Source organism: Podarcis vaucheri (assembly GCF_965113315.1).
Source record: "Podarcis vaucheri genome assembly, chromosome: 5".
Lineage (NCBI taxonomy): Eukaryota > Metazoa > Chordata > Lepidosauria > Squamata > Lacertidae > Podarcis > Podarcis vaucheri.
This window is the reverse complement of record NC_138763.1, coordinates 84,082,211-84,103,675: the sequence shown is the minus strand read 5'-3', so window position 1 is coordinate 84,103,675 and position 21,465 is coordinate 84,082,211. Positions and strand designations below refer to the sequence as shown.

At 43.1% G+C, this 21,465-nt stretch overlaps 2 protein-coding genes across 11 annotated transcripts in view; one reads left to right on the top strand and one right to left on the bottom strand.

Moving 5' to 3' along the window:
* The window catches only part of PLAC9 (placenta associated 9), a 51,346-nt gene extending 35,749 nt beyond the window's left edge, over positions 1-15,597 (bottom strand). For 2 of the 3 annotated variants that reach the window (XM_082224803.1, XM_082224804.1), the window contains exon 1: positions 15,467-15,597. In XM_082224803.1, the coding sequence (XP_082080929.1) occupies positions 15,467-15,470 (4 nt within the window). In that variant the 5' untranslated portion in view covers positions 15,471-15,597. Of the gene's footprint in view, positions 1-12,430; positions 12,557-15,466 lie in introns of those variants that run through there. The other variant, XM_082224802.1, reaches the window with a different exon arrangement.
* Positions 1-21,465, top strand: part of SRR (serine racemase) — a 28,026-nt gene that overhangs the window by 3,997 nt on the left and 2,564 nt on the right. For 5 of the 8 annotated variants that reach the window (XM_082224794.1, XM_082224791.1, XM_082224792.1 and 2 more), the window contains 10 exons: positions 3-29; positions 6,560-6,890; positions 7,342-7,458; positions 8,186-8,427; positions 11,084-11,249; positions 13,413-13,509; positions 13,769-13,844; positions 14,294-14,419; positions 15,478-15,645; positions 16,605-16,662. In XM_082224794.1, the coding sequence (XP_082080920.1) occupies positions 3-29; positions 6,560-6,890; positions 7,342-7,458; positions 8,186-8,427; positions 11,084-11,249; positions 13,413-13,509; positions 13,769-13,844; positions 14,294-14,419; positions 15,478-15,645; positions 16,605-16,662 (1,408 nt within the window). The remainder of the gene's footprint in view (positions 1-2; positions 30-6,559; positions 6,891-7,341; positions 7,459-8,185; positions 8,428-11,083; positions 11,250-13,412; positions 13,510-13,768; positions 13,845-14,293; positions 14,420-15,477; positions 15,646-16,604; positions 16,663-21,465) is intronic. The other 3 variants (XM_082224797.1, XM_082224793.1, XM_082224795.1) reach the window with 2 other exon arrangements.

The window sequence follows — 21,465 nt, the reverse complement described above, 5'->3', positions numbered from 1 at the left end:
AGCTTTGCAAAGAAGCTATTTGCAAAAAAGTAGGTTTTAAAATCGCATTGCATGTTTTACTAATCCCACTAAAACTGAAATGGAAAAAATATAGGCACGTCTCCAAGTTCTATTATGCATGCATATTTAACAAACAAACAAACAATCCCCTCAAACATAGTCCCATGCACTGGAAACAGTGAGACTTACTTCTGAATTAAACACATAGGATTTTGTTTTAGTGTACTGGGATTATACATAAGCTCAATTACTGATTAATAAAGTTGACTATCCAATATACTTTCAGTTTGTTAATTTAAAACCTTTCACCAGAATTATGCATCTACAGTCAAGGCCTTTAAGCAATAACCTCAGTGTGACAAGATCCTCAGTGGACTCTTGTTTTGTTTAGGCCTTCTAAAAAAGCGGAACAGGGTGATTTCACCCTATGACATTGCTCTAGGCAGAGCTTTGTCTAGAGCAGGAGTGGGCAGGCTTGTGGGATCTACTTTGGGGTTTTTTACTAGAACCTTGAGATCCACCAAGCAGAGTCATATACAAGAGACCATTCCACATCCCAAAACTTAGAACAAATCATTTTGAAATCCCAACATATTAAAAAAAACACATCCATGGCCCGATAGTCTACTTTGTATTCTGCATAGAACTATGTGACACATGTACTGCTGTCTCTTGAGTTTCCTTGCTGTTTGGTCTCACTGGAGTAGTTTATTAATGTAGCCATGTGTGCTGTGTATATGTATGATATGACACTGAATTTTACTATGTTAGACTAACATGGCTATCCTTCTGGAATCCATCATGTTTGCGTGTTGAGGTCCCCAAGACACCCCCCAACAAAACACAAGTGACACATTATTTTTGTTTAAGGTTTTTGGCATAATTTTGGCCACAACTTTATTAAATTACAAGCAATATGAGTGGTTGCTTAGGCATTGGTTGCGACTACCTGACCCCACACGGGGACAGTCTGACATTCGCACGCCTGCGAAGTCAGAAAAGGGTAAGACACCCAGGGACTGAGACGGGACTGGGAACCATGCCTCACCTCCCCAAATGCTCCCGGGGGCTCTTGCGTGGCCCTAGCCCCTTGACAAGGTTCGGACAAAAGCATGGCGAGCCCCTGGGTTCCTTTAACGGAAAACCCTTGCAGCAGCAGCACTTTTGGAGGGGCAGGCACAGCCAAATCCATACCCCTCCACCAACCAATTCCCAAACCAATGCCTAACCGCAACCTTACAAGTTGTGACGATTTGCTATGCAGTAGGCAAAAACCAAATGGCACCAGCCAATCAGCCAAATGGACAAAATTGCTACCGGACCCCTGCCCCAAAAGCAGACGACCCCATGACAGGTATAGCAAGGTCAAGCGAACAGCCTAAAATAGGGAGGGTGGGTGGGTGATCCGATGCACGCAGCAAAAAGAAGAAGCTCAATGCTGCGTGCAGGGCATTTAAAGACTAGGGCTGTCAATCAAAAAATGGCAACATATAATTCTCCCCAGCAACAGCCAGCCCTCTGCTAATGGTGGCCAAACTCTTTCCCGCCCAGCAACGGTGGGGTGTCTTGCTAGCCCCCACTGCAACACGTGCTCTCCATGAAGGAGAACCTGCTTTGTGGAAATGTGACTAGAGTGGTACCCACTCAAGGCCTTCTCCAGAGCTGACAGCAGCAGTTAGAAGACTCAGATAGGGCTCACCAGAAGCATCATGGCTGCTTTTGATTGGACTTGCTTTATTTTGTATTTCCTTTCATTATTGATTTTTTAAAAACCATTGAAATTTGCAACTACTGTTCCTTGGCCCTGCATGATTTGCAGAGGAGTGGTAAGTGTGACAAGAACGCTCAACCTTTCCCTACCACCCATTTTCTGCATGCCACACCCTCCCACCACGTCTCAAATATGGGTTTGGAACAGAGGCTGGGGAGAAGTAACTGTGGTATGTCTGTATGCAGGGTTTGCACCTTCCACTTACTCCAACTTAGATGCATGTTGCACCCTTCTGGCACTAACTTGAATAGGAGGAGAAGTAGCAAGGCTTTCAAGATACAACAGCCAAGCAAAACACACAAGTCAGATTATGTGGTTCCTGGAGTATCTGATGCAGAGGAAGCTAATCCACAAACTGGCAAGCTGATCTACAACTCATATTTAAAATGAACGGGGCATCTCTTGCTACTGCTTGTAAAATGTGCATTTAACTTGCAGCTTGTGACGATGGTTGACATCACCATTGCTACTCCACTCCTGGAACACAGTCATTCATTTGATCATGAGCATGCATGGTTGTCTGTCATCTTGCAATCAAACTGATTCACTGCATGTATGTGCTGTATAGGGAGTAGTATAGGGAGAGTGTAAAAGATGGAAGAGGCTCATTATTATAAACGAGCCAAAGAGAGTGTGATGTATTAAAGGCACTTGAGACAAATATTGTAGAACACAAGCCATTCCAATATTGTACTTTACCCTGGCCTTTGACCCCTGAGGTGTATGTTTTTGGGACTCGCCCTATTCTTGCACCTGTGGTTTGTTTTAGACTGTTGCAATACTGTAGTTTAAATTATTTTAACCTGTCCCCGGATGTCATGTTCACAGGAGAGTCATGGAATGGCCCACAAGTGCAATTTTTAAGCTAGCCAAACCAAGAAAATAGTGACTAGATGGGATTGGTGCAGAAAGCCACAATATGTGCACAGAGACAACTATTGGATACTGTTTCCAGACAACAGAGAGTGTCAACTTCTGAGCTACTCAAACCAACAAATTCACCATGTATAGATTACTAGGTTAGATTCATGGAGTAAGCAAAAAAAAAGAAAAGTCCACAGAAACTACATTCTAACATCCATTCTGAGCTATAAATGATTTTCCAGAACACCTTCCAAGTTAGTCAAAGCAACCAGATTCACCAGTTCAACATGACTAGATTGGCTTCATGTAGTAAGCCGCAAACTTTTCACAGAAACCATATTCACATGCTGGTTACAGGTCATAAACAATGCTCTAGAAAAATGGCCCAGAACACCAACTTCTAGCCAAACCAATTAAACTCCCCAGTTACAGACAGCTAGATCAGCTTATACAGTAAGGCACAGAACGTCCACAGAAACCATGTTCCAATTCCCAATCTTGGCAATAAAAGGTATTCTGGGGAAATGATCCAGAACATCATCATCAATTAATTAAATTTCTATAATATCTTTTATCGAATGATCACAGGGCAAATTTCTATAGCTAGAGCTATAGATATAAAACACAACATAACAACAAACAGAAACAATACCCTCCCAGAGTTTAAAAGGTCGCAGATGGTTTAATTAGCCAAAGGCCTGAGAGAAGAGGAATCTTTCTGCCTGCCACTTAAACATATGTAACAAAGGCACCAAGCAAGCCTGCCTGGGGAGAGCGTTCCACAAGCAGGGAGCCACCACAGAAAAGGCCTGTTCTCATGTTGCTGCCCTTCAGACCTCTGGTGAAGGAGGCACCTGAAGAGGGGCCTCAGATGATGATTGCAGGCTCCAGGTCGGTTGATTTGGATGTTATCAGTTATTAGGAAGTTTTGTGGCTTACTATATTACCCACCATCTGGCTCAATGTGACTTTTGACCTGGGTTTATTTGGATAGCTCAGAAGTGGGCTATTTTTATGGGACAACATTAATCCAAATGTGGTTTATGTGGTAGTTTTGTGGCTTTCATTTGTTTTCATGTGACTGGTAAATTGGGTTAGTTCAGCTAGCATAGAAGTTGGCGCACCTGGCTGTATTTCCAGAATGCCGTTGAGTGCCCTGAACTGGCTATCCAAATTTGGTTTCTGAGGACGTTTTTGTGGTTTATTCAATTCACAGTGTCATCACACAGCTATACTTCTCCATAACATGTGACTCAGGGGAGGTGGAACATTATCTGGGTACAGTGGTGGACCAGATGACGGCTAGTAAACTGAGCTTGAACACTGGGAAGACAGATACTTGGTTACTATTTCTGGTTGTTAATAGAAGGTGCTGATATGATATTTTTCTATGGTTTATTACTGTGGATCATGGCATGAGTAAAAAGGTTGGCATAACTTAATATGACAGGAGATCCCCACTATGAACTTTCTTGACCCTGGTCCCAGACTGATCTCAAACGTGTCCTGGAAGGCATCGAGGAGACATATTGAGCTCCTAATACCTTGTATAAAGATCAGCCCATGTAATCTAGTTACCAGTGAAATCTAATCAACATCTCCTGCTAAAGAATGGTTGCTACACAGACAAAATGGCATGACAACTTTTTGCAGGATGCAAACAAGGATGACCAGTTTAGCTATTGCTCACCAGGATTATAATCTTTCACCTTTCAATTAAGCAGAATAAACAAAATAGGAAATAGGCAGGAAACTATGGGAAGAAACAATAGAATAGAATTATTGGAATTAGCCCCTCCAACCTTCTCCATTAGAATGCATTGACTAAAATTAGTACAAAACCCCAAAATTTTCAATGGTTGGTTAGCTCTCCAAGTTCCAACAAGGAACTTGGCACTCTTAAGGAACCAACACACACCCTTTCTCTTGAATGAGCCACAGAATGTGATTTCTGAGGAAGTTTTGTGATTTACTATATCTGTCTGTCTCATTATACCTGGTGAATTTGGCTGGTTTGAACAGCTCAGAAACATGCTTCTGGACTGCTGTTCTTCTAGAACACCATTTATGCTCTGAAACAGATACAGTGGTACCTCGGGTTAAGTACTTAATTCGTTCCAGAGGTCCATTCTTAACCTGAAACTGTTCTTAACCTGAAGCACCACTTTAGCTAATGGGGCCTCCTGCTGCTGTTGCGCTGCCGGAGCATGATTTCTTAACCCGAGGTACTATTTCTGGGTTAGCAGAGTCTGTAACCTGAAGCATATGTAACCTGAAGCATATGTAACCCGAGGTACCACTGTACCAGAATGTGGTTTCTGTGGATATTTTGTGACTATAAAAATTCCAGGCCATTTCCCTGGAATACCATTTAGTGCCTTGAACAGGTATGGGAGTGTGGTTATAATTGATGTTTTGTGGTTTTCTGCTTCAACCTTTCTAGTAGGTTTGCTTAGCTTGGAAGCTGGTGTTCCAAGCAGTTCATGGTCATTCTGAACTGGATGGGATCTGGGCGTGAATGGATTGATGAAAAGTACACTGTTCGGATTCTTTGAGTTCTAAAACGTTATTCTCAACAGTCTCACACCCCATTGTTCCCAGAATGGGCACTAGAATATGGCTTCTATGGGCATTTTGAGGCTTAATACACCATTCCTATTGGGTCCTATTGGATGAGTTAAAAGTTGGCTTTTGGGGTTATTTTATCTGGAATATTGTTTATTGCCTGGAAGGAGTATCAGAACATGGCTGCTCTGGATTTTTTGCAGCTTATTCAACCAATAGCATATAGCCATGTTTGACCTGTGGATTTTATTGGTTTGGATAGCTTGGAAGTTGATGTTTGAGGTCATTTTTCTGGGATATCATTTAATGCTTGGAATGGGTATCAGGGTGTAGCTTCTGTGGATATTTTGTGGCATACTGCATCAATCACATCAAATCACTATTTTAGTTGGTTGAACTAGCTGGTTGGTTTGGTGAGAGCCACCCAGTCAGATGGGCAGGGTACAAGTGTTGTTGTTGCTGCTACTGCTGTTGTTGTTTTGAAAGCTTGCCTTCTGGACTGTTCCAAGAAGGTTTAGGGCATGAAGGGGCTAATAAAAAGGATTCTTTGAGTTATAAAATATTGTTCTCAACTGTTGCTGACACTTCCTACTGTGCTCAGAATGGTAGTGTGCGGTTTATGTGGCTTTGTGTTTGATTTGCATTTGGCTTAATATGACTGGTGAATTTGGTTGCTTTGCCTAGCTCAGGAATTGGCGTTTCCAACTATTTTTCCACCATACAATATATTTCTTGGAATGGCAATCTCTCCACTTGATTTCAGTGGAGGTTTTGTGGCTTACTGCATCCATTTCATCAAGTCACTACGTGGCTAATTTGGTTAGCTCGGAAATTGGCATTCTGGGATGTCCAGGGCAATTCCATTCTGCTCCAGGTGGGTTCTGGGTGTGAAGGGGTTAAATAGAAGTTTACCGTTGCAGTGGTTTCAGTTCTAAAATGTTGCTCTCAAGCTTCTGTAACACATATCTTTGTACCCAAAATGGGTATCTGAATGTCTTTTCTGTGGACATTTTGTTGTTTTTTTGGATCAGTCCCAAGAAATCCCATTGGACTGGCAGATTTGGTCAGTTTGACATTCCTGGCACTTTCCCCAGAATTCTGTTTTTCACTTAGCAGGTATCGGAATGTGAAGGAGTAAATGAAAAAATATATTGGAATAGTTTTTGTTTGAAAAAAAACATTGTTCTCAATTGTCTCTACCACATTCATCTGCTTTTTCCTGTGTAAAGGGTTTTCCCATCCTGTTCCAGTTTTTACACTGCCATTGTAGAATGCAAGTACAGGCATCTGTACCCAGGTGTGGCTTTTAACTCTGCTTGTTTCATAAGGCAGTTGTTTCTCTTTCCCTTTTCTCCATAGAGATGAATGTATAGTGAGAAAATTGGATGCCCCTGCACACTGTGAACTTCGGTGCTGTAAGGAGGGGCCAGTAGGAAATGGTCTCATTGGGCAGCGGCCACCCTCCATCAACCCTGAGAGACTGAAAGATTTTGGTGAAGAAGATTACCTAAATGGGGGAGTGAAGACATGGGAAATGAAGATAATCAGCCATAACGAGGAATTGCTAAGAGACCCAGTTGTTCATCCAGAAAGAAGTAGCCTGCCAGCCTACAACAAGTTTATTCGATTTGAAGATATCAGTGCAGCAGCATTCAAAATTCAGTGTGGAGTCCAGAAAACTCCTTGTATGGTATGATAAGTGACTTGGTTCACAACACTAGTTAAAATGCAATGCATCCTAGAAGTTATTTACTTTATCGGTGCCCCACTGGTTTTAGTATAACATATGGATTGTGGCCTTGCTTTAAACTTCTGCGCACAAGGCAAAGATGAAGGCAACTTAGCCCAAACAAAGTGCCTTCCTTTAGCTTTGCTTATACAGGTTGGGCATCTGTTAGCAATGTTTCTCATTATCTCACATGGGTTTCTGCTCAGTATGGGAGCCTCCAGACTGTCAGTATTTTGCAGGAAGAATTTGAGTGCATACTGGAACCTTAGGTTTGCAGAATTAAAGTGAATTAATGCAGCCTTTCTTTCACCCTAGCACAACAAATTCACTTAAATAACAACCCCATAGACTTTTTTGTGGTTTGGAAAGGGGCAGAGATCAAATTAACTCCAGAATGTTTCATTGTTTTCAGTATTCTAGGCTTTCAAAGCAGTATGGAATGGACATATATCTAAAGAAAGAGTTCCTTCAGTACACAGGATCTGTGAAGGAGCGGGGTGTGCTTTACCTTCTGATGTCTTTGCAACAGGTAGGAAAACAAGTGGAGCAAAATCTGAGCATCAGAGTGAAGTGGCTCTTCACTCAATTTATAAACAACCCTGTGAGGTAAGTTGGCCAGAAAGAGAACACTTCTCTCCCCGTCCCTTAAAAAACCCACCACCTCTGTGTTTGACCTTTGGACAAAATCAGCCAAGCTAAGAGGGTCTTCCAAAAGATGACTCATAGTTAAATGGGAATGTGAACCATGATTTGCCATGTGTAAGCCCCACTGTCATGGTCTGGTCTGCTGCCAGATCCCATAGGCATTTCAGGGGCACACAGGCAACTTGCTCCAGCAAAGGTTGAGAGCAGATTGAGGCCTTGTAAGCTTCTTCCTCGAGACTGCTTCTTCTAGGCTCCATCCCCTTGTAGAGAACTTCAGATTCTTACAGGGCCAACCCTCTGGCTTGAAGATGGGTACTCCTCCTCTGTTCTGTAGCCTTCTGCCAGTGTGCAGCCTGTGCTCCCAGACCAGAGAGGTACTGTGAGAAGCATTATGGTCCTCTGATAGGAACCCGCAGCTGACAACCTTTAAGCCAGAGGTGGCCAAACTTTTTTGGCTTGTAGATTGCGCTGCCACCACTCCAGGGGCTGCATGCCAGCAGCCAAAAAATGGGCAAGTCCACATTCTCTGGCCTACCACTTTCTAATTGCGACCTCCCCATAAAACTAATTGCTAATCAGTGTCCTATGATTTGATGGTTTGTGTTCTGCAGGATCAGCAAAGGAAAGGTGTGATCGTTGCCTCGGACACTAACTTCTCCATGGCAGTAGCATATCATGCCTCAGAGCACCAAATCCCGGTGTTTGTCATCATGTCCACCAGCACCTTGCCAGCCAGAGTTAAAATGTGCCGCGAGTACGGTGCCATGGTCATTTCCTATGGCTCTACAGCGAGAGATGCTCAGATGCACGCCAAGAGGCTGGCACAAGAAAATGGCTACTTGTATCTCGAAGAGTAAGTGGATATTTAACAGATAATAACCACAACACTCAGGATGACCTTTTATAGCAACATCACTATAAAGATCTTGTCGGAAACACAACTTGAGCCTTACCATATGTGGTGATGAGGAAAAGATGGTCTACATTTTTTCCATCATCATCACTACAAGAAGACTGCAGATAAGTCCTCCCTAGGTAGGAATATGAGTAATGGAACATTTCCAGTGTTGCACATTATTTCCTTGGCTAAAAGTAGAAAAGTCCATTTGTTTCTGTAATTCTCTAAGCGGAAAATATAACACATGTATTGGCTGTAGCATCACAATAACTGTTGAGATACCTTGGAACTAGAATATTTTCTTTCTTGCCAGCTGTAAGCGTCAAGCATTCTGGATCTCTGCTTGCTGTATCCACTGATGAGGCCAATGGAATGGGCAGCTTCCAAATGCTATTTGGTACAACATTTCCATTAATTTGTCATCCTGCAGGTTAACGAATCAAATAAAAGTAGCTCTTATAATTAGCTCTCTCCACTTCTTCCTGATCTGATATTGCTGCACCCACTTTAAACTTTGTTTCCTTCGGTTTACTCATAAATTGCTTGCTAACTGAAGGAGTTTTTTAGTTAGGATTTGGGCTGCCTTAAAACTTCTTTGTAGCCTTCAGGGAGGTCCTCCAAGTCAGAAGTTAAGGTATCAGATGTTGGCTTTGGGTCATGGAAAGACTTATTCAATGTTGGTCTGCACTGCGTTTCTGCAAATAACTAAACTGAAAAGCTGTAGTTTCCTGTAAATTCCTTGCTGTCCAGAATGCTAAACTGATTTTGCCCTTATAGCAGATTAAGAAAGAGATCCGACACCATTTCTTGCATTTTGAATGAGAGCAGAAAGCACAAGAGAAAGGAGAGCAATAGCAGAATAACCCAGAGATTCCTGCCAAGCCATAGCTGGTTTTTGCTGGAAAAACAACAACAACTAGAATAGCCCTCTCAGCTCTCTGAGAGGAAAAATGTACATTACAGACTTAATCTGATTTAATAGTTATGTCCTTTCCTTAGAATATCCTGGGAACTATTTGGACTACAAGGCAGCAAAGGGATCTCTAATGCTGATTCTCAGCCGACTCATCAAAAACAACTCCCAGGATTCTTTTTTTTTTTGGGGGGGGGGGGACTGACAGCTACACTTGTAAAGAACAAATACCAGTTTGGAGTACAGATGTGCCCTCTGTAACCCTTCTGTTACCGTAGTCTTGTCTGTCTCCTAGCTGTAGATGATGATTTCCACTAGCTCAAGTCATTTGCAGCAAGTGATGCATATGTTAGTTTTAAGAGTGTGTCTGTGACTTTTGTCACATGAAATTTGTCCGATGCAATAACACTGCCATGCATTTAAGGCAGTAAACAAAAAAAGGAGGTGGGGTGGTGGAGAGTAATCCTAAAATGAGGCTATGAAGCAGCTGGGCTGTACCACCAAGTTAGAGCAGGCAGGTATCTTCTCGAGTCTAGACCATTAAACCACACCAAGACCATATAATCTGCTATGGCTGCTGTTAAAAAGAAATTCATTTGCCTTCACCATTAACGATGGCATGTGCTTTGTTAAATTATCTTAAATTTACTAAACGTCTAAAATACGTAGGACACTCTTATCTCCCTGAATGATGGTGCAGAGGCCTATTTCTTTCATCTCCTGATCTGGGTATGTCTGGAAGCCTCAACAAGAGATTTCAGTAACTCAGAAGCCTATGTGAACCTCCCAAATTCCATCCAGTTCTTAATCCTATCTGAGTTACTCTAGATCTAGAAATGGGGTAAAGGGAGGAAACTTCACACTGTGGAATACTTCAGGAGATCCAGCTGCACTTGGGTGCTGAACCTTCACTTTAGGATTTGCGTCCCTAATAAATTAGTCTTCAAGGTGTTGCCAAGCCATTTGCTGTATTGTGGGGAAAAGATAATTTTCCAGTGTGCTCGGTGCCTTATATCCTTGTACAGCTTATTCATTCATGAACAAAATATTCAAAAATAAAAGCAAAGAAGGTGGCGGACTCTCTTTCCTTGGAGGATTTTAAGTAGAGGTTGGATGGCCATCAGTAATGTATGATACAGTGGTGCCTCGCAAGACAAAATTAATCCGTTCTGTGAGTCTCTTCGTCTTGCGGTTTTTTTGTCTTGCGAAGCACGGCTATTAGCAGCTTAGCGGCTATTAACGGCTTAGCGGCTTTAAGAAAAAGGAAACAGACTCGCAAGAACTCGCAAGACGTTTTGTCTTGCGAAGCAAGCCCATAGGGAAATTCGTCTTGTGGAATGACTCAAAAAACGGAAAACTCTTTCGTCTTGCACGTTTTTCGTCTTGCGAGGCATTCGTCTTGCGAGGTACCACTGTATACGGTAGCTGAGATTCCTACATCATGGGGGTTGGACTAGATGACCCTTGAGGTCCCTTCCAACTCTACAATTCTATGAACAAAAGCCATAAATTATACATACAAACTAAATATATAAGCAATGGGAGATGTTATTATTATTTTTTGCATTCCAACAGAACCTGGACCTGCTTTAGCAACATGCTCATGAAGGTTAACCCTTAGCTATTTTATCACAGCAAATAATGAAGGTATTGTTCATTGCTGATGAGCAAATATTTTCCCTCTGCTTGCTTTTGCAGAGAAGACAGTTCTGTCTATCTATCAGGGCTGGGGACCATGGGACTGGAGATCTACGAACAGGTGCCAAAACTGGATGCAGTGATATTCCCGGCAGGGGCCCACTGTGGACTGCTAGCAGGCTCAGCTGCTGCACTGAAACACCTGAACGAACATATTTCTGTGATTGTAAGCATCTATATAGATTTAGCTCCTGCACGTATGCATTTTGAAAGCTGTACTTGGCTGTATTTTGGTTCAGACTCTAGTAGCGTTAAACCAGCTTGTTGAAACTAGCAATAACTAAGCAAATTAAAAAATTGTCCAGTAGCACCTTAGAGACCAACTAAGTTTGTTCTGGGTATAAGCTTTCGTGTGCATGCACACTTCTTCAGATATTATTCTTGGTATCTTCAGATATTATTCTTGGTATCTGAAGAAGTGTGCATGCACACGAAAGCTTATACCCAGAACAAACTTAGTTGGTCTCTAAGGTGCTACTGGACAATTTTTAATTTTTTTATTTATTTCGACTGCGTCAGACCAACACGGCCACCTACCTGAATCAATAACTAAACAGAAAGACATTGGGCTTTGATAGAGGAGTTAAGTAGAAAAGCACACCCAAGGAGCTTCTTGGAAAATGGCACCGAAAGCTTCAGCTTTTGCCCCTCAAATCACATGAGCCAATCTACCTTTAGCCATGCTTCAGAAAAAGGTATTTATGTGTGATGCATTGCGTCAGAATGTATGGAGGGTAGTGCATGGAGCAAATGTGTATCTCACTGAAAACAATGTAGTGAGGAGAGACAGGAATGAGAGTTCAAAACACATTCCAAAACACACACACAATTATTATCATTAATATTATTATTACTGTATTTCTTATATATCTCTCACATTTTTATCAGTCTGGGACTCAATTGGATACGCATCCAATTTATGCTTGTGATTTCTGGTCCCACAAGTGAAATGTGCAGAACGCCTATCTGTTCAAAAATCTCCTGAGGTGGTTCAAGGTGAAAGAGGTTTCTCTCTCTCTCTCTCTCTCTCTCTCTCTCTCTCTCTCTCGTGTGTTTTAAGAAACCAGCTGAGGGAAATTTTACCCTACAATCAGAACTTGTCCTGCTACCTGTAAGGGTTAAGCCAACCCACTTAAAACAAAGTGCACCATCTAGTGAAAAAGTTTGGCCATGTTGATTTCAAACTGAACTAAAGCTCCAAATCGCAGCTAGATCAATGGAACATGAAAGTGATTACCTTTGATGGATCATAACCTAGATTTGCACAGGTACAAAGAATCGGTTTCACAATAATTTGGTGAAAGTATGGCTTGGGTGCAGTTTATCAGGGTAAGAGTTGTATCTTACTTATGAAAAGAGTTGTACTCATACTTATGAGAAGAGAGATGTCTGTAGCCCTGCCTCTCTGTAAAATTCACACTGGCTACTGGGTTGCCTAGTTGCAGATGAGAAACAAGGCCTGTGTGGTCGGCATGGCAACCCTATCTGAACTGCTACAAGAATGATGCTGCTCCTGTCATAGAGGACAGGACCATCAATGGAAATTGTGTTGTGCCATCTAAATGGAGCTTTAGACCTTCAGAGGCAGTTTGTGCCCAGCTATATTTTTTTATCTTGGAGAGCTTTTTATGTGAAAAAAGCACCCAGACTTTCCATGTCCCCACCTGTAGGCTGAAATGGTACAGTCCAAGGATAAGACACATAATCCAAGTTGATCACATTGTTCATCTCAGGATTCTTAGATTTGGATGGCATGAAAGAGGCAAGGATGAACTTCGTTGCCCATGACCACCTAACAAATCCTTTCTGGTAGGATGCTTTTGCAGTTTGTGTTTGTTAGGTTAAGTCTCATGGGTTATTCTGGCGTAGTTCTCACTGAGGTGATAAAGGTGACTGTACTTTGAACTTGGGAGTTCACGTGACTGAATCCTCTTTCCCAGTCAACTATTCCTCTTCATCTAAAAAACTGGATGCTGAGGGTATGGGTTCTTGCCTAATTTTCTCTCTGACACATTTGTTCTCTGTATGCACTGAATTGTTCCACATGAAGTTGTATTCAATCACCTGAATCTTCCACTGGCAATTTGAAGTGGCAAAAGACAGTCATAGGTTTGCTGCCTTTGTGAAAACTAGATCTTGTACAAGGATTGAATTTCTGTGTCACTTTGCCTGGTCATAACACACTACCAGAGTAACTCAAGACTATACCTCTTTGGCACAGGAGAACATGGCTGAGAGCAGTTGACTGAGACATGGAATGTTAGGATGCATGTTTGAAAACTAAACTGAAATGCTAAACCATCATTTAAATTGGGCTTGTCTTTCTCAGGGTGTAGAATCGGACAGTTTCCCTGTGTTGCAGCAATCACTAAAGATTGGTCACCCGGTAGAAGATCAGACCCGCAGTAACCATCAGTTTTACCGAGGTAAGAGACTTTGGCATCTTTTCTACTTTACATATGTTCCCATTCCATTGAAAAGGAGACACTAAGTTATCCTGTTTTGTTTTTCTGCTGTTACCTGTGTAGGTAAGGTAGGTGTTCAGATGTTCTTTGCTGTGTTATAAGCTGCAAAATGGCCAAGTATTTTTTTTTTAAAAAAAGGTTTCACTTACAATTAGCAGGAAAAATAATTTACTACCTGCCCCCCCCCCGCTTTTTTAAAATGTGTTGCTTCAACCTACAGATGTGAGCGGACCTTGTTTTGGCACCAACTCGTTGCAGCTGACTGGGAAATTTGTTGATAAGGTTGTAACAGTGAGGTGAGTACAGCAAACGAGTAAATCAAGGACAACTATTGTCTGGTATGGTCACTTCCTAGAGCACTTCCAAGTGATTCCAAGAGGCATTTAACTTAAAACAAACCCAACCACCACCACAACAAAAGCCCCTGAGCACAAAATGTACTTAATATGATATGAAGAGTGAAATATTCATTTGGGTTGGAAAGGCATCATAAATCACTATGTAATAAGAAAGGGGCCTGGAATCCCTCAGTGAGGTTGGCTGCTGCAGTCACCTTTTTGTGGCCTTTTTTGACATCCAGGGCACCACAGCCCTTTACAGTCATTTGGTGACATCAATGACAGTCATATGTGCTGCCACTTCCTGTCATGCCCAGTGAAATGCTTTGGGGGAAAAGAAATATGAGAAATCAAGTGATGTGTGCATAAGCAGCCCTCTGTTTGACCCGGTTCCTCTCACTCTTCAGAGAAGAGGACATTCTGATTGCCATGCTGAGGTTGCTGGAATACGAACGAGCCACGGTCGATGCAGAAGGATCCATTGGCCTTGCAGCTCTGGTCACTGGGAAGTTGCCAGAGTTAAAGGGTAAAAGGTACGGAAATATGAGGAAGGGAAAGAGAACTGTGTTTCTTAGATGCAAAGCCTCTCTCATTGTGCGTCCCAGATTATCCACTACTTTTGGGTGGAACACATCCAGAACCAAAGGACCCCCTGTTTTGAAGGTATTTGAAGGGACTTCAGCTGTTCTGTGTTGTTTCTTTTCTTAACTTCAGTGAAGCAATACTGGATGAAGGCAGGAGCTAAGCTTGCCAGAAATAATACTTCGGTTTCAGTAAAACCAAGCCCATGCCACAGTTAAAGCACTTTAGCTTATACATTATGGAGACTTCCACCACTCAGTAAAAATGGTCTTCTACTTGAGCCAATGGCCAAGCACAGCTAAAAGGAAGTTTGAGGCCCAGATGATCATTCATCTCAAACCCACTTTTCAATCTTTTGAATGACGTTAGCATTCTCTCAGGAGCCCATCTTTGTATTAAGAGTCAGGATAATGTAGTGTTAGCAATATTGATGCCTCCATTCTTAACTTTCTATTCCAGGAGTAGCATACTCCTGTAACTCTGCCACCTCACTGGCCTTTCTTAGCATACCTTATTTAAAAGCGCCTTCCTGCCACCAAGTTCCTTTCTGGAAGGAGAGACAAGTGATCTCTTCTTGTCCCCTCATCGGCTTGTGACAGTTTGATCCTGCCAATTGCTGGACTGCAATAAGTTTACTCCACAAAGCGCAACATGCAAGCTACTTGTGAGCGGCCTAATTTTGAACATGAACAGATGCTCTGCCATTCAAAACAGTTTTCCTGGGGTGTAAATGGCTGATGGGATAGTACTCTTGGTTGATTTTGTTCATGGATGTCTGTTCTAAAAATGACATATAAACAATAGACTATTTCAGAGACCTGGCTTGAATTGACAGATATCAAATGAATATCATTTGCTTTGTAATCTATGCAAAAGGCAGCTGTAATGGAAGGGGGAAAGCAATAACATACTGTACATTTCAGCAGATGTTATCACGCTGATATAAAACATGATGAAGGAACTTCTTTTGTATAGTAATGAATTTCTGGTGATCTTACTCATTTTCCAGAGTGGCTGTTGCAGTGTGCAGTGGTAACCTGGAGCTCTCACTGATGAGGCAGTGCATAGATCGTGCCCTTACACTGGACAACAGGGTCTGCAAATTCTCCATTCTGATCTCTGACTGTCCAGGCGATATTTCAAAGCTACTGGCGATCTTGGCTCGGGAGGAAACAAGGTAGCCTAGAATGATAACCAGGAAGAGAACAGTACTCAAAAAAACAACTAATTGGACTGCTGACATTCATTTTATGTTTCATATTTTTTTTTGGGGGGGGGTGTCACATTGAAAGATACAAGAATGGGTTTATTGTTTTCTTTGGAGCTATATTTCACTGAAAGAATAGAGGAGGTCGGAATACACGATTCCAAAGCTCTTCATTGCTCATTCATGTAACACCCAACCATGATTTGGTGTTACATCTGAATTGCATCTGGACTCGGGCGTCTCTTTTGAGATTCTTGGAACTTTTTCAGGTGTTATTTTGTCCCTGGGGTGAGTGGGCCTCAGGCTTGCAAACCCCGCTCTATACACTTTCTAGATACGACTAGAATATAAACCAAGTGCACTCAAAGGCAGCAGGTGTAATCCCTGCAGTATATAACGCAAATGAATGAAGAAGTACAATAACAAGTGAAAAATGAGAGAGATCAGGAGCAGTAAAGAGCTTCAGCCTATCAGCCATATCCTTCCCTTCCCTTCCCTTCCCTTCTCTCTCTCTCTCTCTCTCTCTCTCTCTCTCTCTCTCCACACACACACACACACACAGCCCCCAAGCTGCTGGCCGGAAAGTATCTGTGCATTCAAGCTGAAGACCTTGGCAGGCAACCATTCCAGCACAAGCTGGAAGAATCAAAGTTTATGATCTCTCCATGCAATGCTGCAAGGATGCTGCTCGTTCAGGTTTTCATGAGTACAAGTAGAGAGAGTCAGCATGGCCCTCCCTGAGAGAGATAGGAGACCAAATTAAGAAAACGACCCATGACTCTTAAGACTCTGATGCTTTCCTTGATTTTTGCCCTCCTTTCCGCTAATTGGCAGATGCTAAAAAAAGAAAAGAAAATTACTTTCCGCACAAAGAGCATACAACTATGACTAGATCTGCTGTGATCTCACATACAATCTCTTTGTTCTAGAGTTTTGGACATAAAACAAGAACACATGTACGTGGCGTCTGATCTGTTCACCAGCGAGGTAAGGAAAAGCCTTTCATTATGGCAATCCTGCACAGACTCAGTTGTGGCTGTGTATGAAACTGCCACATACAGTCATACCACTGGTCAATCTAACTCAAATGGCACATGTATTGACAGGCAGTAGCTTCCCAGCATCTTCAGTCGAGTTCTTCCCTAACCCCTGATATTTGAGATCCTTTTAAGTGAGCAGCTAATCTAACCCGTAGGAGTGGGTTAGGTAACACTAGAACTGGAGATCCAGTGAAATTGGTTTGTTGTAGCTTCAGGAAAAATAAAAGTACCTTTTTTTCACAGTACATCATTAGCTTATGGAATTCCCTGTCACAAGATGATGACCATGGCCTTAGATGGATTTGACAAAGGGACAGCTCTATGAATGCATGTGTCAGGGAGCATTGACCAAGTAGGACTTCCTGGAGCGAATCCCTAAGTTTTTAGTAACGTGTGTCCCTTTAGCTCACTTTATACAATTTCTGTGGAATGTGAGTACGGCCACGGCAAACATGATAGCTGCATAAAGTGCAATGTTTCACGAGTGAACGGTTCCATCCACCAAGAACTGCTGCAAATCCAATGTAGTCATTTAAATGAACGGAGATTGAGCATCAACAGTGCTTGGTGGTTCATACTGGCTCCGAGCCTTACTAGGCAGCGCCGTTAATCTGAACTCATTAGCCAACTTTTGCTTGAACATTACACATTCGCTCATGGAGAGCTGAGCATTTCCTGGCTCACGTGGTTGCTTAGTGAAATAATGATGGGATGGTTTTGCTTTCTTTTACATATAGCATTTATTCAGCCACTTTGGCCAGCTCTGGACAATTTTAATAATCCCCAGTGCTCCAATTATGTTTCGCTGGTAAAACGCAATACAAGAATATTTATAGCTGAAGCTCCCAATTGATTCCAGATTTTTGGAACTTTCATAGCCAGCAGAGATACACAGAATACATTAAAACATGCATTGGAAATTCACTTGGCTTGCTAGAGAATAGATTATCTTTACAGGAAAGTACCCGGTTTCAAGAAAAACAGACTTTTGCCTCCCAGCTGCCACATGCTTTCATTTTAAAATGTATAATTTTCTTGGGAAAGGGGGTGGGGGGGCGTAAGTTAAATGGGACAATACAATGTATATGAATAGTTGAAATAAAAATCCTTACAGTTTAACAAGATTTTGTGCACACCACTCTAGAAAAATGGTTGTTCTGGGCACTTCCAGACTGTCACTCTTTTCAAGGGGACAGAGAAAAGATCTGCACATAGTAAGGAGCTGCGACAGTGAGGAAGGTGTGGAATCTTTCAAAATTGATTGGTGACAGAACCAGATAGATCTTTGGCTGGAGGCACCTGACATGTCTGTCACACACTTTGTGAATCCTGCACCTGATTCCACATTCCATGCTTTTTAAAGAGTTGCAGAATTTACACAGCCCTGATCACCAATTCCCCATTTCAAGGCGTGCATGGTTCCTGGGATTAGTATTTCTATATCCCTTTTTCCTTGCCCTGGCCTAGCCTGTCCTCAGATTATTGCCCCCTCCACAGCCCTGCCCCTCCTCAGTCTTATGACACCCTGCCTCTGGACATTACTTTGCATTCAGCTGAAAAGCTCTCTCTCTTTCTGACTCCACATCCCAATAACTCTATCTTCATGTCAACAGCTCGCAGCTACCCTGTTCCTAGTTCTGTGTGAAGGTTTTTTCCCTCAATGAAGTACACTTTTTACTTCTGCATCTTGTCAGCAGTTTCCTTGACAACTTCCCTCCTGAGGGTTCATGAAATTCTATGAGGTTACAATAACATGTCCAGTGTTTACAGGGGGCTCACAGGCAACCGGCTGGCAGTAGTTTTTAGCCTATTATATGTTTTGCAAGCCAGCCAAACCATATACTGCGTCTTGCTTGCCAACTAGTGTGTTGTAGTGCTGCCAAAATACATTCAATCTAAACCAGGTAAGGGTTAAGATAATTTGTAAATTCAGTTTAGCTGTTATGCCTGTTTAGAAGTGAGTCTCTCTACTGTATCAGTTTTCCAGCTGTAATTTCCTTGATGGTCTCATGTACATGTCTTCATAGGTGAAGGCCATATGATATACTTTATCAAATAAAAGAACTGGATGAATTACAGATGCTACATCATAGCCATTCTCCATAGAGATGTTGTTTCCCATCTAATGATGGGAAGAATGTGAACACAATGTGGTCCTAATCACCCAGCTGTATACAGTGATCTCAGATGATGGTCCTAGGATGCGCCTGGCTGAGTAGGCAGCAGAGAGTTAGGAAGATGTTGCCCCAGTTTTAGTGGCAGCAGCAGGGGAAGGTATAGTAGGAGTGGGGGAGCTGACCACCATCTGGGGTGGAGACCTATACATTTGGTTCCTATCCTGATTCTCAAGTAGTCACTGTTCCAACACATCAAATGAGGGATGGAGATTGAAGGTATGGGGGCAGCAATGAACTCCTTTGTCATGGCTGGACCATGTAACGTCGTTAACTTTGGAACTGTAGCAGCACTTTGCCCCTGTAAATCTGGTGGGTGTTCAGATCGTCTTCCAGTGGAGATGCCAACAATCCTGCCGAAACCCTGGCTTTGCTCTGGCATGGCAAGATGAAATGGGCAATTGACACAATCACTCCCAATTATCCTCTCTAGCCCTGTGGAGCTTGAGTGGCTCCTTGATATCCTGGGGAGCTTCTGGCTATAAAGCAAGCTGCACGAAGTCTAGAGCCCCAATGGTGCAAAACACAGTCCAGAGCCAACTGAATGCTGTCTAGCGCACATAATCATGCTTACCATGTGGCGATGTGGGCTGCGAAGAAGGCTCATTTTGCAGCTTGCCTGGCATCCTCTAGTAACTAGTGGGGAAGCAACCTCTGAAGCATGCAGAGACCCACTGTGACCAACCGGCGACACATTTGGAGGGTTAAGTCTAACTTCGGAGTGACCTTGATTCCGCAGCTCCAGATGAAGTATCCAGTGCCAAGGATGTGTGGTGGGATCAGTTTCAGCTTATGCAGTCACCTGGTGTACACAAGGTGCTGGTGACCATACGCCCAGCCACTTGCCCTCTTGACACCTGCCCCTCTTGGCTTATTAACAGAGGTGACTTGACTACTTGGGTGCAGAATGCGGGTACCACTTCATTGCATGAGAGGGCGGTGCATTCTTTCAGGCCTCAATTCTTGCCCAGGCATCCTTTGCCACTTGCTTTCTTCAGCCGAGTAACAAAAAGTGGGGTTTTGCATTGCCTGGGTGAAACACCTTTCCCAAACACACATTTGCTAGGTGTAGTAGCAGCATTTGTGGGGAGAGTCACTGAGGATGGGAGTGGGAGAGTTGAGTCTTCCTCGCCTGCTGATTTCTCCAGCATTCCCTCCTGTCCGGTCTCCCCAGGCTAGAAGACAAATGGGACAAATGGGTGAAGGCAGGGGAGGAGTTGTGAGTGGACAGCCTCCTGTTTGCCTTGCAACATGGAGCTCTCAACAGAATGACTTGAATGTATGTGTGAGCTGCGTGCATCAAGACGCGTCACATCGTTGTCTTGAATGCCTTGAAAGCTGCATGCAGTCGGAATATTGCAGATGCCAGATGGGGACTTTTTTAGGCAACAGCAAACACATGTGCTCCATGTGGACGGTGGCTTCTTGCCAAATGGCTGGGCGGGGCGCCCCAAAGCGCTCCGCACGAGTTGTTTCCCAGCCCTCATTTATTGTTTTTATAAGGGGAGCTTGCCAGTTCCGCAACTCTCTTAATCTGCACCCCTTTGTTTAGCCTGACATTCCTCAGTGCAGGTGTGCGATAGCTGTTTTTTAAATGTCTTTTTTTCCCCAGCAACGAAAAAATTCAGCCAGCCTGGCTTTTGAATTTAAAAATATCCTCTGACACAGGTGAAGTCCTTTCACCTCCTATATGTTGGCCATTTTAACCCCAAGGAAACCTGCCCTCTGGGCACACGGCAGGGCTTAAAGCAGGGATGAAGTTTCCTGTAAAATGTAGCAGGGCTCGCTGAGACTTAGCCCTAGTCTGTGTGACCCCCCCCCCCAAAAAAAGTATTGTGTTAATTAGAAGACACTCAGCACATTCGAGCACACACAAAGTGCTTTTTGGTCGCAGATGAGGAACCAGAGCCCTTGTGTACCTCAGAGAAGCAAAAGGAATGACTTCCAGCTCGTAAAGTGTGTCTTCCTAATAACCCCGAGCATTGACACCACTCATTAGAGATACAGCACTTGCCAGGAATCAGACCTAGAACTGAACAATCTCCTATGGTCCCAAGATCATCTGTGGGGCAAAATACAGAACAATCACACCAGTCCCTGCAGACTTGCCTGGTATTTTTGCTGAAAGAGAAACCGTCAACCACGCCTTCAATCGGTTGGCAACAGCGGCATACAGATAAAAACCCAATTTCTGGTCATGGGAATTGGCCCTTAAGAACAGAGTCTAACTTCCTTTCTACTTGATGGCTCCTGCTTGTCTGTGCTGTCAAGAATTTATTCATAACAGCAAACATATACCTGATCTGACGTTTCCTGAGAGAACTGGAGAAAATGAAAGCAAGCCTTAGAAGCAAGACTTTGGGCATTTACAGAAGAATCAGTAACTCACGACGCTTTCAGGAGACAACTGTTATCTTCCAGCTGCTCTGTCTAGGAACGTTGCACCCTGGGGGAGCAGTTGTTATAGCCAAAGGCAGGGGTAGGGTGCCTCAGCCCTGGGGGCCAAATGTGCCCCCCACGTCTTTCCATCCAACCCTCCAAACTCTTCCTGCGCCATGCCTCCTCCCTCAAGCAGC